Genomic DNA, 15,896 nt, shown 5'->3' on the forward strand with positions numbered 1-15,896 from the left:
AAAATCTGGTGGTTTTGTCTAGTAGAAACAAAAACCAGTAGGTACACAAAGTGATAATAATGGATGCCAGCAAATGCAAGATTTTCCTAGCAGTCATTCAGAAAACAATGCTAAGAACATTATCAAAAGTGGCATATTTTCTCCAAAGAGCTCAAAATGCTTTCACGTTGTTTTCCAGATAGGTTACACTGTTATCTGCACTCTGTCAATGATTCTTCTGTGTTAAAGTGTGGTGCTTCCTCTTATCATTACCAGCTTTCACAGATTTTATGGCTTGTGATGTCTGCTCTCACTGTTCTTAACGACCACGCTTTGCTTATTGACACCAGGAGGGTGACTGCCATCTGTACCAACACTATCAGAGCTGCTCAGACATCTTCATTTTACATTCTGTTGTGCTAGTGTTTGAGTGGGGGTGGAGGGGAACAAGTACAAAGCAGATAAATAATAGTGAGAAACATTGAGAGGGAAAGGAGAGGTTTCTGTTAAATGGTGGGAATAGGTTAGAAGATACATTTTTGCTCAGTTATTCACACACCTTGGAGCCCATCTCTTCTGGGTTATTACAAAGCAGTCCACAAATCCCACTCAGAGAGAATATGACTACATCCTAGTCACAGAGAGAGATGAAGAATGGGTAACAAGATATTACCACGTCATAATCTAGGTGAAGAGTATTTGGGTGGCTCACTGTTCTTTCAGTTTTTCGGTGGGTTTGATTTTTTTTAAAAACAAAAAATAAAATTTTAAAAAGCATCATAAAATTAAAAATAACTGGAAAAACATTTGCAGCAGATATGATATAAAAATTAATAATAGTCTTAAGTACAAAGAGCTCTTGACAACAAAAAATACTTGACATAGACAAAAGGATATCAACAGAGAAATGCAAACAGCCAGTATATATATGAAAAATATTAAACCAGGAAAATGCACATTAAACAATATATTACTACTACTTTTTCTTTACAACTGGCAAAACAGATCACTTAAACTACCCTAATACTTAGTGCTCATGAGCGGGCAGCAGGATGGCCATACTTTTCTATTACTGATGGAGGCATAAAGTTCTTAAAGGCAATTTTTTCAAAATATGTGAAATTTTTTAAATTATTATTTTTAATTTAGTAGTTATACCTTTAGGAATTTATCCTAGGAAATAAGGAGCCATACAGGAATCTCTGTATAAGTTTATTTATTTCAGTGTTATATCTAATACCAATAAATTTTGAAAATACCTTAAATGTTAACAGTAAAATAATGATTAAATCTATAATATGTTTATATGTGTATTATATATCTACTAAAGTAAATATTGTCCAATAAGTTTTAATGACCTAGAAAAACTCTCACAGTATATGTTGAGGGAAGGGAAAGCAGGATACAATGTTATATCTCAATGTAAAGTCACTTATAAATACATAATTCATGGAAGAAAAAGGCTTCATAGGAAATATACTAAGATTGGGAAGGGTCTGGGCAGAGGGGAGGAAAGGGGGGAAATGGGAGACATATGTAATACTGTCTCTCTCTCTATATATATTAATAGGATAATATGCAAATTGGTCGGGACACTGTCATATAATGACGGATAAGCAGGCTGCATCCCCACCCCCTGCGCTGACCTGGAGACATGAAGCTTGCGTCCCCACCCCCGCAATGGGCCCCGGGACGTGAGGCTCGTGTCCCCGCCCCCCTGCGCTGGCCTGGGGGTCCGCAGGCGCGTGGGGATCCACAGGCGTGCGGAGGTCCGCAGGCCTTTGCCATGGCCTGGCCCAGGGGTCCACAGGCCTCCCCTGGCTCTGGCCTACCTCTTTGGGGCAATTCATTGAGGAGCCCTGTATGGGTGGGTGGGGCCTACCTCTTTGGGGCGATGGATCGCGGGGCTCCCGCACTGTGACAGGGCACAGGCCAGGCTGGGGGACACCCCCCCCCCCAGTGCACAAATTTTGTGCACCGGGCCGCCAGGATATATATATATATATATATATATATATATATATATATATATCAAGTTTCATTTCTAGGAAGATGATGTAGACATACCCTATTCCTTCTTCTAAGTACAGCTAAAATCCCTGGACATTATGTATATAACAAAGTTAAGAAGACTTTGAAGGATGGAGAGGAGGTACACCAGTCAGGAACCTTGGGACACAAGGAGGAACATGGTGGTGAGGTCCCTGGGTTTTCTTTTTGCTTCATATATCCCATAAGTGACCTGTATCATTTTCCTTTCTCTAAAGAATTTCTTTTAACATTTCTTGCAAGACAGGTTTCAGTTTTTGTTCATCTGAGAACATCATTATTTCCCCTTCATTTTTGAAGGATAATTTCACTGGAGACAGAATTCCAGGTTAGTGGGTTTTTTCTTCCCATCCTTCCAGTCTCTTCTTGCTGGCATGGTTTATGAAGAGAAGTTCAATGTAATTCTCATCCTTGTTCTTCTATAGGTAAGTTAGATTTAATTTTCCCACAGTTCCTGGATATTCTGTTCTGTTTGTTTAGTCCTTTTTCTCCTTGCATATCAGTTTTGGAATTTATATTGACATTTCTTCAAGCTCACTGATTCATTCTTTGGTTGTATCCTTGATAATCCTATCAAAGGCAATCTTTATTTCTTAGAGTGTTTTTTATTTCTAGCATTTCCTTTTGTTTCTTAGAGTTTTTTTTATCTCTTTGCTTACATTACCCATCTGTTCTTGCAAGTTGTCCACTTTTCCTATTAGAGCTCTTAGCATATTAATCTTGGTTATTTTAAATTCCAAAATCTATGTTATATTTGAATCTGATGCTTGCTTTGTCTCTTCAGACTTTTTTTAAAAAAATTGATTTCAGAGAGAGGGAGGAAAGAGAGAAAAGAAGAGAGGGAGGGCAGGAGGGAGGGAGAGAGAGAGAGAGAGAGAGAGAGAGAGAGAGAGAGAGAGAGAGAAATTGATCACTTCCACATGCACCCCAAGCGGGGAATGAACCCACAACTCAGACATGTGTCCTGACCAGGAATCAAACCCACTGCCTTCTAGTGTACAAGATGACACTCCAACCAACCAAGCCACACCAGCAAGAGCCAAACATTTTTTCTTGCCTTTTAGCATGCCTTGTCATTTTTTTGTTGATGTATTAGGTAATAGGAATAGAGATAAATAGGCCTTCATGTGTTTACTGTCTGCTGTAACTGTAGGTGTCTGAGGCTTCCATGTCCTCCACTATCCGTTTTGTCTTCCCTGTTGTCTTTGGATTTCCCTAGAAACTCCTTCCTAAATGGAGTCTGCACCTTGCATAGTCCTCTATAGATACAGTGTGTATTGGAGGGAAGCATTTGATAATCCTGTGATTAGGTCGCAGTCTGTTAGTAGATCTATGTCCCTGGATTGTTACCTTCACAAGTTTTTCTCAGCATTTTACTCCTTATTTGAGACAGGAAGACTGAGGAGGTTGGAGTTAGCTAACTGCCCTTCCTCAGGTCAGATAAGGCTTCGGTAAAAGAGTTTTCCTTGAGAGCTTGCCTTTATTACAGAGAACTGAACAAAGAACAGCATTCTCTGGGAGTATTTTGAAATGGTTTATTTTCCCTTCTCTCTGCTGGTAGCAGGAGGGGATTTTTCTCTGTTGTTTACCATGAGACCAGGTGGGGCTCCTGGAGGTAAAACGCATGAAAGTAGGGCCCTCCCTAAGACCTGGCCCCTTGGAGTTTTTAACTTTTCAAGCTAATTCATAGAGCCTCTAGGGATCTGTCAATTGGAGTTAAAGTGCGCTTGCCAGTACCAGCTTCAGCAGCAGGCTTCCGCTCTTGGTCTTTCTCCACCTCTCTCTAGTGTGCTGGGCAGCAGCAGTTCTATGATCTAAATTCTCTGATGGATCCAAGATGAGTTGTTTTTCGATTTGTTCACCTTTTCTTGTTGTTGTACATCTAAGCTCTCTACATGTTGGGGTGAAACCAGAAGTCCATAAATTACTTTCTAATGATAATTTGGCACAAGTGGATATCATAGTAGAATCAAGAGATTGAGATTTATTGATCTTAATTATGTTGACCATTTTAAAGAACTGCTTTTAAATTAAAAACGTTAAGACATACATAGACTCATTCTTACAACTTTATTTTGTTTTACATTGGTCTTTCATGGAACTGCCCACTGCTTAATAAGAAGGATCTGTAACTATCTTTGATTTTTAAATCTTTGTAATTACATTAAATAGTAGAGGTTTAAAGAATATAAGTATGAACTGCTTTGGGGATCAGCATTTTAGATATATTTAACATTGGCTACCCTGTGATTTGATTTTATTAAAGAAAGTACAGCATATTGTGTTTTTCTTTACCAAGAAATGCTTTATAGTTCAGTAATTATGTCATTTGTGCATCATCTAAACTCAGCCAGACATAGAGATTTGTATTCATGCTATAATGGTCTTTATCAGACTTGGAAGTTCATATGCTTAATAAACAACTGCAGTTTTATACTGATAAAAATGCTAAAAATTGGTCTAATTTATTATAATTACCAAGAGAATATTTCCTGTAAAATCTAATTGATATTCTGTTCTCAAAACTATGATGCATTGTTCTTAAATTATAATTTGTGAAGCTTTTAAGATAGCAAATTTGATTTGAAATTATTATTTTTCTTTAGGTTGATTCCAACTGTAATTGATCAGAAATTATTTATTTTCCCTTTGGAATCTGAGGGTAAACTTTGGCCACCCCAAAGACAGTGTGTATTTCCACATGCCTTTCCAAGAACAAAGGTAGGAATAGAGAAATCTATAGAAACAGAGTAATTAGTGGTTTGCTAGAGGCTGGGAGGAAGGGTGAAGGGGAGTGACTCTAATGAGTACCAAGTTTCTTTGAGGATGATAAAAAATGTTCTGGAATTCGATAGTGGTGACAGCTGCACAACTCTGTGTCTGTACTAAACACCGTCCAGTTGTGCTCTTTACAAAGGAGATTTTAAAGTATACGAATTATATCTCAATAAGGCGGTTAGAAAAAAAGTTAAGAGTAAAGTTAGGAAATTTGATTTGTGTCTAAGTGAGAAAACATGTCATTGTTTTTTCAGATATATTCATGGTATGGTCAGTTTCTCTGACAAGTGCTTTCTTCAGAAAGCAAAATAAATCAGAACAGAATGCCTTCAAATTTTTAAACAGAGTCCTAGAAAGAAAGTTTCCAGGTGGCAAGAATAAAGCTCAAGAGGTGTCTGACTTTGCCTCCTTGGGGTGGTCTTTTAAATTTTCTCCTGTTTCCTCCCTGACTCACCAAAGGTAATAATAGCTCCCTTCCCTTCAGTACCAGGTACTGTTGTCAGTGCTTTGGGAATACTAACTCGTTTAACCTTCAGAATGGACCTAGGATGAGGTGTTGTTATCATTACCTTAATTTTATTGATGAAGAAACCAAGGTACAGAATGTTAAAGAAACTGCACCCTCTTGCAATCTGGGATCCCTCGGGGGATGTCAGAGAGCCGGTTTCGGCCCAATCCCCGCAGGCCAGGCCAAGGGACCCACTGGTGCACAAATCCATGCACCGGGTCTCTAGTATGCATATAAGATCTTTGGTTAATCTCTTCCTGCCCTCCCCCCTTCCCATGAGATTCATCAGTCTGCTCCATGTTTCCATGCCTGTGTGTTGAGCATTTGCCCCTTGGTGGTCATTGTGCATCATACCTACCGGCTGGTCGGCTGATCAGCCTGTCGCTTAGGCTTTTATATAGATAGATAGATAGATAATTTATATACTATAAAATTCACCCTTTTAAAAACTATTTAATTCAGTCATTTTTAGTATATACACAAAATTGTACAGTCAACACATGGTATCCTTTTTATAATTGTTTATATTAACCTGTATTTTTCTTTCATCACACTTACCACAATTTGTAATTAGATATTAAGTTGTATGGTTATTTAAAATGTCTGTCTTTCCACTAGATTATAAGGAGGGCAGGATCCATGTCAGTTTGTTCATTGCTCTATAATTCTAGGGGACTCTTGATAAATGTTTGTTGAATAAATAAATGAAACCACCCCAGTAGGATCTAAGGGTGTACTTGTCCCCATAAAATACTAGTCCAGGCTACACTCCCAAAGCAGCCTACTCCCACCTTTGTCATTGTACTGGGTTTGTCCAGCCACTCCCTGTGGTGTATGTACACTGTGCCAGGGACTGTTAGAGCCACACGGGGATGAACAGCTTGGACTAGATCCCTACTTTCACAGAGCTTACTCTAGTTGAGGGAGGGGAGACAGCTCATTGATAAGAAAATGCCAGGTAATAATAAAGGCTTTGATGAAAAGAAAAGAGAATGCTGTGATAAATGGAGCTTAAACTTCTTTACAATTAAGTATCTGCTTCAGTTAAATTTGTATTTTTTTGCCAAGAATCTCAGGAGGACCACAGTTGGTCCACAAACGGGAGATTTGAGATCTCTGGTTTACAAAGACAATAAAGTAAAATATCTGAAATTAGGGCTGTTGTTGAATGTATAATCGCTTGATTCTTCCAGAAAAAAAAAATACCATGGCCAGAAATTTACTTTCCTGAAAGAGTTCTGAATCCTGATAAAGATAAGGAATCTAATGTGCTGAGTATAACCCCGGGTTCTTTGAAATGCTGTGAGCATGGGTGAGCTTCATTTAGAAAGGGCAAGGACTGGTTTCCCATCCCGATTTTACCTCTAGCGCCTGGATCCCTACTGCTGTTTTATCTCTAATATCAGTGACATCTGCTTAAAAATGCATAACCGCTGACATGAAGGATAGCCCTGATCTTGCATTGCAAAATCAATGACAAACAGTGCTGTTTTGCCAGCTGCTCCAGCAGGCCTACTGCACCAACTCAAAAGCTTGAAGTATTAAGCAGTTGTGAAATCCGACTGGGATATTATTACCTTTAATTGCCCACAGCCAACCTTTCAAACTAGGTAAACCCCAGTTGCTTCTTTAAGCTCTGGTTCTCCAAAGTTGATAGCAGTTTTTGGAATTCCATTTTACACCAACACACTTAAAGGAAAAACAATTAGGAATTGCTCCATTGTAATAAAGCATCATAATTAAGAATTGTTTATTAATTTTTACATTTGAAAAAGCCGTATTCTGATGGCTTGTGTAATTTAGCTCCCTATCAACACCAGCCTAAACCCTCTATGGGCACCTTGGGCACATGTACTCCTAACAGTCAAGGAAAGGGTTTGAAATAAAAACAAAAGATAAAGAAGAAGGAGGGAGAGAAGGAGAAAGGCTTATAGGCCAAGAAAGTATTTGATTTCCTTGTTGTGTCTGGCAAGTTAAGTCTGAAGGCAATTTGAAAATAGAAATTTCTAAACTGTTTAGATCAGAGGACCAGCTTGGAAACATGATATACTTGATATATTTGTGGAGCAGGGAAATAAAGCCATCTCACTGCTTGAGTTATTCTCTATATTAATTCATAAAATGGGTGCTTTATCAATGAAACACACAAAAACTGTGTGATTGAATATGATGCAGCCATGTGCATCACCTGTGTCTTAGATGGAAGAATCTTTAATTTTGTGATCTAAATGAGAAAGTGATTCTGATTCTCAAAATCTGATCAAAACAAAAGTTTTGAGGATATCTGACATGATCCTGTTAGAAATAAGGCGAGCCCCCAAGTTCAGGGGTCCTGGTAGAACACAGACCAGACTCGGGAGGCAAGCAGCAGGCAAACATCTTTCATGGTCTGGAAGCACATGCACACCGAGCAGGTGGGCTGCTCGGCTTTTTAATTCTGAAGCAGAAGCATGTGACCTGTCCCTCGCTCTTGATTGGAGCTCAGGCTCACAGTCTTTCCCGATTGGCTGATTCAAAGGGAGGGGTTGGCCTTTGCTGTTTCAAGAGGGCGCCCCCAGGAAGCTGCAAGCCATGCGGCCAACATGGCGGCTGCCAAGTCACGCAGCCCAAAATGAGGCTGTCTAAACCGTTCTTTGACAGAAAAGATGATTTGTTTATTCTCACAATCCACATGGTGAGAGAGCAAAGAAGGCAAAAGCCAGGGCCAGTAAGGGTTGCTTCAGAGGTTTTCCCTGTGAGTTCATGTCACTCAGCATCAGGGTGGATAAGTTTGCTGATGAGCAGGAGTTGGATTTTACAGAATGGAGTGGGGAGAAAGGAAGGCCTGCAATGAGCTGGCCACTGTGAGCTCTGTCTTCTCATTAGAATGTAAGCTCCATATCCCCCCCCTTTTTTTATGGCTTTAAAAAAAATCTTTTTATTATGAAAATATTCCAACAAATCAAGAATAGTGTATTAATAACCATTTCTCCTTCACCTAGATTTAACACTTTTATTGAAGTGTTTTAAAATATGGACCTAATGACATTTCACCCCTAATGCTTTAACATGCATCTCTAAAAATGAGCATATTCCTGCTTACCCACAATACCATTATCACATCTAAAATATATAAGAAATCCCTAGGTCATATTCAGATTTCCTCAATTATCTCCCAAATGGCTTCTACTGCTCTTTTTATGCAAACCCAGAACTGCTAAGGTTTTCCTTGCATTTGATTATTTTATTTCTTAAGTCTCTATTCATCTAAAGCAGAGAGACTATGTTTTGTTCACTGCAATACCCAGTGCCTAAACAGTGTCCAGCCTGGAATAGGATTGCAATAAATGACAACATACTGGTTAAAAGTATAGACTCACATCCTATACTTAGCAAGTCACCTAACCTCCCTGTGCCTCAGTTTCTTGCCCATAAAATAAGCATATTAATAGTACTTATCGACCTCATAGGGTTGTGTAAGGATAAATAAATTCACATATGTAAATGCTTATCACAGTGCCCCACACATGGTGCTATATAAGTGATAATTATTCTTATTATTTGTTGACGGATACTGGTTAACCTCTATTAGGTGCCTAATATGTGCCAGGCACAATTTTAGGCATCAGCCAAACTCCTCTGCTCTCATGCAGCTGACATTCTAGGTGGTGTGGGGTAGGCATTAGGAAAACCAAAAAATGACTTGAAAAGTAAATATATAGTACGTTGGTTGGTGAAAGAAAAGCTGGGAGGGGCGGGAAGGGTGTTGGAATGGTCTTGTTTGTAAGCGGATCCTTGAACAGAAATTTGATAGACATGAGGGGCAAGCCATTGGCCATTTGGAGGAAGAGCATTCCAGGCAGAGGAAACAGAAGATGCAAAGACCCTGGATTAGGAGTGTGAACAGCAGGGAAGCTGAAGAGGGATCGGCAAGGGGGAGAGAAGTAGGAACAGTAGAAGGGGGCCAGATCTTATGGACCACCGTGAGGACTATGGGTATTTCCTTGAGTGAGATGGGAAGCCGTTGGAGGACCAGAGGGCCGACATGGTCTGATTTGCAATTTTAAAGGGTCATTCTGGGTGTCGTGGTGAGAATATGATGATGTTACAGTGCAAGGGCAGAAGCAGGGAGACCATATCACACCCTCAACAACATTTTGAGGGAAGGAATTATTGGAATCCTCACTTTAAAGACGAGGAAACTGAGGTCTATGGATGATAGTAATTTAAAGCTAAGGAATAGGAGTACTGGGATTCAAATTCAGGTCTCTCTGGCCTCAAAGTCCTGGCTTTTCCTCACCACTGGAAAAAAAATACAAAAACTCGAGCTGTTTCCTGTGTTTGCCACAAAGAAATTTACAATTGAAGTAAAATAGATTCCTGATTTTGTCCACAAATGACTCTAACTATCCCCAGAATTATCCTCAGATCTGTCCCTCTAAACTTGCCCAACAAAACTCCTCAGTGCAATGCACCTGATAAAGGTGACCCTTTTCTTTCTGGGGCCACACCAAGGTGGCAATTATGAAGCTACATTAGAATTATGGAAAATACATTGTGATACTCTATCATCTGTAATACTGTTTTACTATAATTGGTTCCCATTCAATCGGTTTACATATATACTTTAAAGAGGTTTATACTTTACAGTGTACATAAGTTACGGCTAATGGAACAGATGATTAAGTGTGGTATTTGGGGTTGTTTCTATAAAAAATGGGCATCAAAAATAAGCCTTAGGATAATATCTTCTAATAACATTGGTTCTATGATAAGATTCAATTAGCTGCATATTATTGACCCATAGTGCCTTTGCCATGAACATAAACTACTTGCTACAATTGCAAAGATTACCTGAATTTTGTTAGGTGGTATTTCATGCTCCAGTAATATTTCAAAGGTGGCATCCCAAATTTCTCATGCCCTTCCTGCTGACCTACTAGGAGATGCTAACTTCTGGACTTGCAGGAGAGCCATCATTCCCTGGCCACCAACTCATGAGATGAGTTGTAGCAAAGGGAGTTCATGGAGTTAGTAATGGGCCCATGTGCCATCAAAATTGGGCAGAATGCCCCCTTTAGCACAGTGCTCCTATAAAGCTGATGATTGCATCATTGAGGTATATTGTAAGAATTAACACAAGCATAGTAAAACTAAAAAATGTCTTTCATCACTGGTGTGCTATTTCATTTTCCCAAATATTTAAATTTTAATGCTACTATGTGCTAGAGATGCAAATCTCAGTGCTATAGGGGCTCACAGACTGTAGACATTCTCCAGACTGTATGGAAAGTGCTAGAATAACAGTTTTTTGGGGGGAAAAGTGCTTTGGAAGGGCTGGGAGGGTGGTGGCAGGAATGCCGGATGCCTGAACTTTGTTTAAGAGATGGTTAAGACCATCATCTCTTAAATTTGTTTCAAGCACAGCAGTCTCTGACCGCCATGCCCTAGTCTGCCCGCTCACATAGTATGTTCTTCCAACAACTCCTCAATGCTGTAAGAACCTCCAATCCATTGGCCTGTCATTCATTTACTATGCATCACTTTCATCTTATCATCCTTTTCCTCCTTAGCTGGATTAGATTACAAGATTGTGGCAGAAATTGTTAGCTCCCCGAAATGAGGCTGTGACGGCTGGAATTCTAGCAGCCATCTGAGGCCATGAGGAGGAGGCCCATACGTAGGGATGGCAGAGTACTAAGCTGGAAGGAGCCTGGTTCCTAGCAACTTCATGGACTCCCAAACCAATGCTGAACAGCCTCTCTCTGGATTCCATACACATGAGAGGAATAAACTTCATCTTATTTAAGCAATATGCATCCAGTTTTCAGTCACCTGCAGAGAAACTTAGTCCTAATCCTTCCCATTAACAAATTTATTCGTTTTTCTATGACCAGATGTATGATGCCTTCTCCCTTGCCATAATGGAAGTAGTATCCCTTCCCATGTTAAGGTCAGCCTCTCATTAAAGTCTTAGCTTTTGTAGTTATCCCCTCTCATTAATCATCTATTTCTCACTCTTCAGTCATTCTCACATCTTTGCAAAACTAGCTCAGTTTTTCACACAGGTCTCAGAATAATTATCATCTCTTCAAAAGGCTGCCCTTGACCACCATATCTAAGGTATTCTCTAAGCCATTGTCCTAGTGTGTTTTATTTAGAGCACTTAAGGCAATCTGGGATGTCGGAAAGGGCCAGATCATGCCACCATAAGGGAAACTATTAGAGGATTTTAAAGAAGTGAGAGACATATACTAGAATCAATTAGTGATCAGAGGTTCAGTCACTCTGGAGGTCATGCAGAGGTTGGATTGGGGGCAAGGAGATGGGCAAGGAGACCCGTCTTAGGAGCCATTACAGAGGTCTACGTAGTAATGAGGGCATGGACCAAAGCAGTGCCTGTGGGGATCAGAGAGAGTAAGGGATCTGATAGACAGGAAGCTGAATCAAGAGTGGATTCACTAACATTTCTTTCTAATGTGGCAGTGTGTTGTGATAGAAAGAGGCTTTGGAGTCAGAGACATAAATCGAATGCTGACTCCCTGTTTCAGTTGTGCAACCTTGAGAAGTCCCTTAACCAGTGACCCTGATTGGTAAAGTAGTGACAATATCATATACTCCCTCTTGTCATTTTAAGGACTAAAATAAATCACGTGGATTACAACCATGCGCACCTATTATGGTACCTGGCACAACATGGAAGCTGAATAAATGTTAGCTCTGTCCCCAATCTTTCTCTTATTCTCCAATTCAGCTCCTATAGGAATCAGAACATAGGATGGCACATCTGAAGAGCAGTAGTTGAGTCTGAAGGTTTTGTCAGTCTAGGCAGTTGGGCAGCAGCTGGACTATTCAAAAGCAGCTTGGAGTTAAGTGATGCCGTGATTGTGGATCCTTCCAGCCCAGCAGGGAGGTAGAAGGGGATATCACAGAGCATAAAATGTTAGAGTACAAATGATAATAAGATAATGAATAATTACATTTGAATTATACTTTCATTTCAAATGCGCTGTTTAAGAAAATTTACTTTTGAATAGACAAAAAAAGTAGAATGAAATCCATGTAACCATCACCAGCTTTAGTGCTTACCATAATTGTACCATTCTTTTTTTTTTTTTACCATTCTTATTTAATCTATTCCCTCTATTCTTTCTGTTGAAGTCTTTTAAAGCAAATCCCAGGCATCATATCATTTTACCCTTAAATACTTTAGATAAAGACTTAAAAATATTATCACACCTAATAAATTCAACAATGCATTAATATTATATAATCACGCCTAATAAATTCAACAGTGCATTAATATTATATAATTCCCAGCCCACGTTCAATTTTCCCTGTTTGTCTTTCTACTTTTGTTGGAATCAGGATGCAAACAAGGTCCACACATTGCAGTTGTATCTCATTTTATCTATAACAGTTTTCCTCACTTAAAAAAATGTCATTTGCCCTAACTGGTTTGGCTCAGTGGATAGAGCGTCAGCCTGCGGACTGATTGTCCCAGGTTCAATTCCGGTCAAGGGTATGTACCTTGGTTGTGGGCACATCCCCAGTGGGGGGTGTGCAGGAGGCAGCTGATAGATGTTTCTCTCTCATGGATGTTTTTAAATCTCTATCCCTCTCCCTTCCTCTCTGTAAAAAAATCAATAAAACTTTTTTTTTTTAAATGTCATTTATTGGTTGAAGAAACCAGGGCATTTGTCATATAGGTTTTTCCCCACAGTCTCAATTTGGTTGATCACAGTCTTGTGGTGTCATTTTACATGCTTCTCTGTCCCTAGTAATTCTTATCAACTAGTTTTATCTAAAAGCTTGATCAAATTTAGGAAACATCCTTTTGGCAGGATACCTACTAGGTGGTGATGTATCCTTCCTTTTAGAGCATTTTCAGAGGCAAATTCTTTTTTCTCTTTTCATGATGCTGAGATAGATCAGTGAGTCCAGGTATCATCAGCTTGGTCTGTCCTTTATAACAGGGGTGGGGAACCTTTTTTCTGCCGAGGGCCATTTGGATAATTATAACATCATTCGAGGGCCATACAAAATTATCAACTTAAATATTAGCCTGCTATATTTCGTCAAAACATTTAACTAACTCATCCCTAATGCCTTGGCAGGGCCAGACTAGATGATTTCGAGGGCCTTATGTGGCCCGCAGACTGGAGGTTCCCCACCCCTGCTTTATAAAGGTTCTCTTCCACATTTCGCCTTAATGGTATGAGCAACCATTGACATTTACCCAAATACATTATTTCATTAGGGATTGCAAAGGGGTGATTTTACTATTATATCTTTCCTTCTGCATTTATTAGTTTCTATGAAGAACTTTCCGTTATAACTCTTTGGTGATCTTAAATATAGATTTTCAGGAAAAGCAGGATAAATGTTTGGTTCTTTTATTTATCAAGGTTAAGATTAACTTAATTTTATTAAATTTCTGGGGGAGATGGGGAAATTTTATTAAGAACTTATGGATTTTTATATATTTGAAGTGTTTCGATCGATTGCAGTTATTATTTGATGAGTAGAAGCCCCTTGCAAGTTGGCCCCTGAGTAGTACTTTATAATTTGCAAGATTTAAACCTCACAGACAGCTCTGTGAAGGTAGGTATTATTACCCAGTTTTACAAATAAATCTAGAACATATGGCTTGAACCAGACTTGGCGTCCTTTGTACTTCCATTAAATATAATAATGGTTGAAAGAATCAGAATGTTAAAGGAAGCTGGATTCTTTTTCTCTTTTTTTTCTGATTTTGAGATTAAACAGCGGATGTCTTTAACCAGCGGGACTATGATATTAAGCAATATACACTTTAGAAGGCATTACTTGTAGCAAACACTGTTGAGAATAATGTTATGCTGATAATACTATAAAATAGCCTGTCTCAACTTTGTTTGTGAAGCATTTCAATTTTGATTACTCTGTGTGGGATCTACTGCTCAGATGTATGTCATTTTATGGTCTGCCCATGTCTGGGGAGCTGGCATTACACGCTGCCTAGTGTTTTTAATTCAGAACTTCTCCTAAAAGAAACCTTAGCCTCTTATGCTCAAACCCTAGTTTTAATAGCATAAGCTATTTCTTTCTTATATAGCTTTGTGGGCATAGTAATAAAATAAATACCACAAAATCACTGATGAGATGAAAATTGAGCTCCCTGCTTCTGTGCAGCCATGTAGGTAAAACAGTAATTGGCTCTGATAATAACTTTTGTTCTTACAAACCAAAGTCTAAATGAGAGTCACATTTGATATATCTGCTTGTAATTACTATCAAAGGGGAGAATAAAGTATGGATTATTTAGTGACTCAAGATAGATTAAGTAAATTGGTGTCTTTTCCTGTCCAATTTAAGAAAAATTTCTGAAATTATTTCTGATACTTATTTTACTGTTGGTAAAAAACGATCACCTTCAGAACATGCTTTCCTGCTTAATGGATTGATTAATTTTGTGTTTGAATCTATAATTGTTTTTCTAGGAAAATCTGGGTCTGATAAGGCAGCTTATGCTGATAAGTATTTTGCTACACATCTCTATAGATGTAACTTGTAAAATTGTAAGACAAATTCAGATTATGAATGTATGTGGTAGTGATCTTCAGTGAAACCATTTGATATGTTAATTTTATTTAAATGTAGGCTCATTTGTACGTTTTTGAAGGAAAATTAAATCATGTGTGCTGCATATTATTTTGGTATACAATGCTTTGGTGCCAAAATAGTGAATATTAGAATGTTAATAATTTAAAAGACATTTCCCATGGCTTTAGAAGCCAACTAATAAAGAATTGATATTGCAACCTGTCATTTCTCTTGAGTTTCTGCTTATATTTTGATTTCTTACCAGAACTATCTGTGCCAGGGCCACAGAAATGTAAAATTGGGCAGAAAACAATTGATTTTAATGCCAGTTTTAACAATAATTTGGTATTTGATCATTTCTTTCTTACACCAGTCCCATAGCCACAGAAAGTTGAAGGACCATAATAAAACTAAGACAATTCAATGGCCCACTAGCCAATGATCCCAGAATTAAAAAGTTCTAGCAAAGCTAAGACATGACAGATGAAGCCATTCCCATCAATTATATCCAGAATACACATTTTAAAAACACTCTAATTACAGAAACCACATCCAGACAATCTAACACATATTGGTAATGTCCCGATCCTTTGTAGGATGAAAATTATTCTGAAAGTTTAATTAAGAAGAAATAAATTATGTTCAGGTATTAATTTCAACGAAAGAGACACTCTGCTTCCATGCAAACACCCGGAATAGTGCTGTGAGTGTGGGTTAGCCACAGAGGGAAACCCCCTGATAGCTGTTAGGCACAAGATTATTTTTGGGACCACATGTACTTCAAGGAGAAGGGAACAGATAGGTCTTGTTTGCAACCTGCATCCCTGCATGGGTTAAATAAAGTGGGCAGTTAAGTACAATTATTTGGTTTAAAAACTGCTGTTAGAAAAATAAAAGGAAGGTTTGGCACTTGTATTAAGAAGTAACTAGACAGCATACATTCTGTAGATCAGGGGTCCTCAAACTACGGCCCGTGGGCCACATGCAAACACAAATATTGTATTTGTTCCCGTTTTGT

General features: G+C 38.7%; 1 protein-coding gene across 1 annotated transcript in view; it reads left to right on the forward strand.

Moving 5' to 3' along the window:
• Positions 1–15,896, forward strand: part of LOC102425481 (IQ domain-containing protein H) — a 40,360-nt gene that overhangs the window by 19,225 nt on the left and 5,239 nt on the right. The window contains exon 4 of the mRNA XM_006101065.3: positions 4,635–4,749. Coding sequence (XP_006101127.1) covers positions 4,635–4,749 — 115 coding nt within the window. The remainder of the gene's footprint in view (positions 1–4,634; positions 4,750–15,896) is intronic.

The sequence above is a fragment of the Myotis lucifugus genome, unplaced genomic scaffold, assembly GCF_000147115.1.
Source record: "Myotis lucifugus unplaced genomic scaffold, Myoluc2.0 scaffold_338, whole genome shotgun sequence".
Classification (NCBI taxonomy): Eukaryota; Metazoa; Chordata; class Mammalia; order Chiroptera; family Vespertilionidae; genus Myotis; species Myotis lucifugus.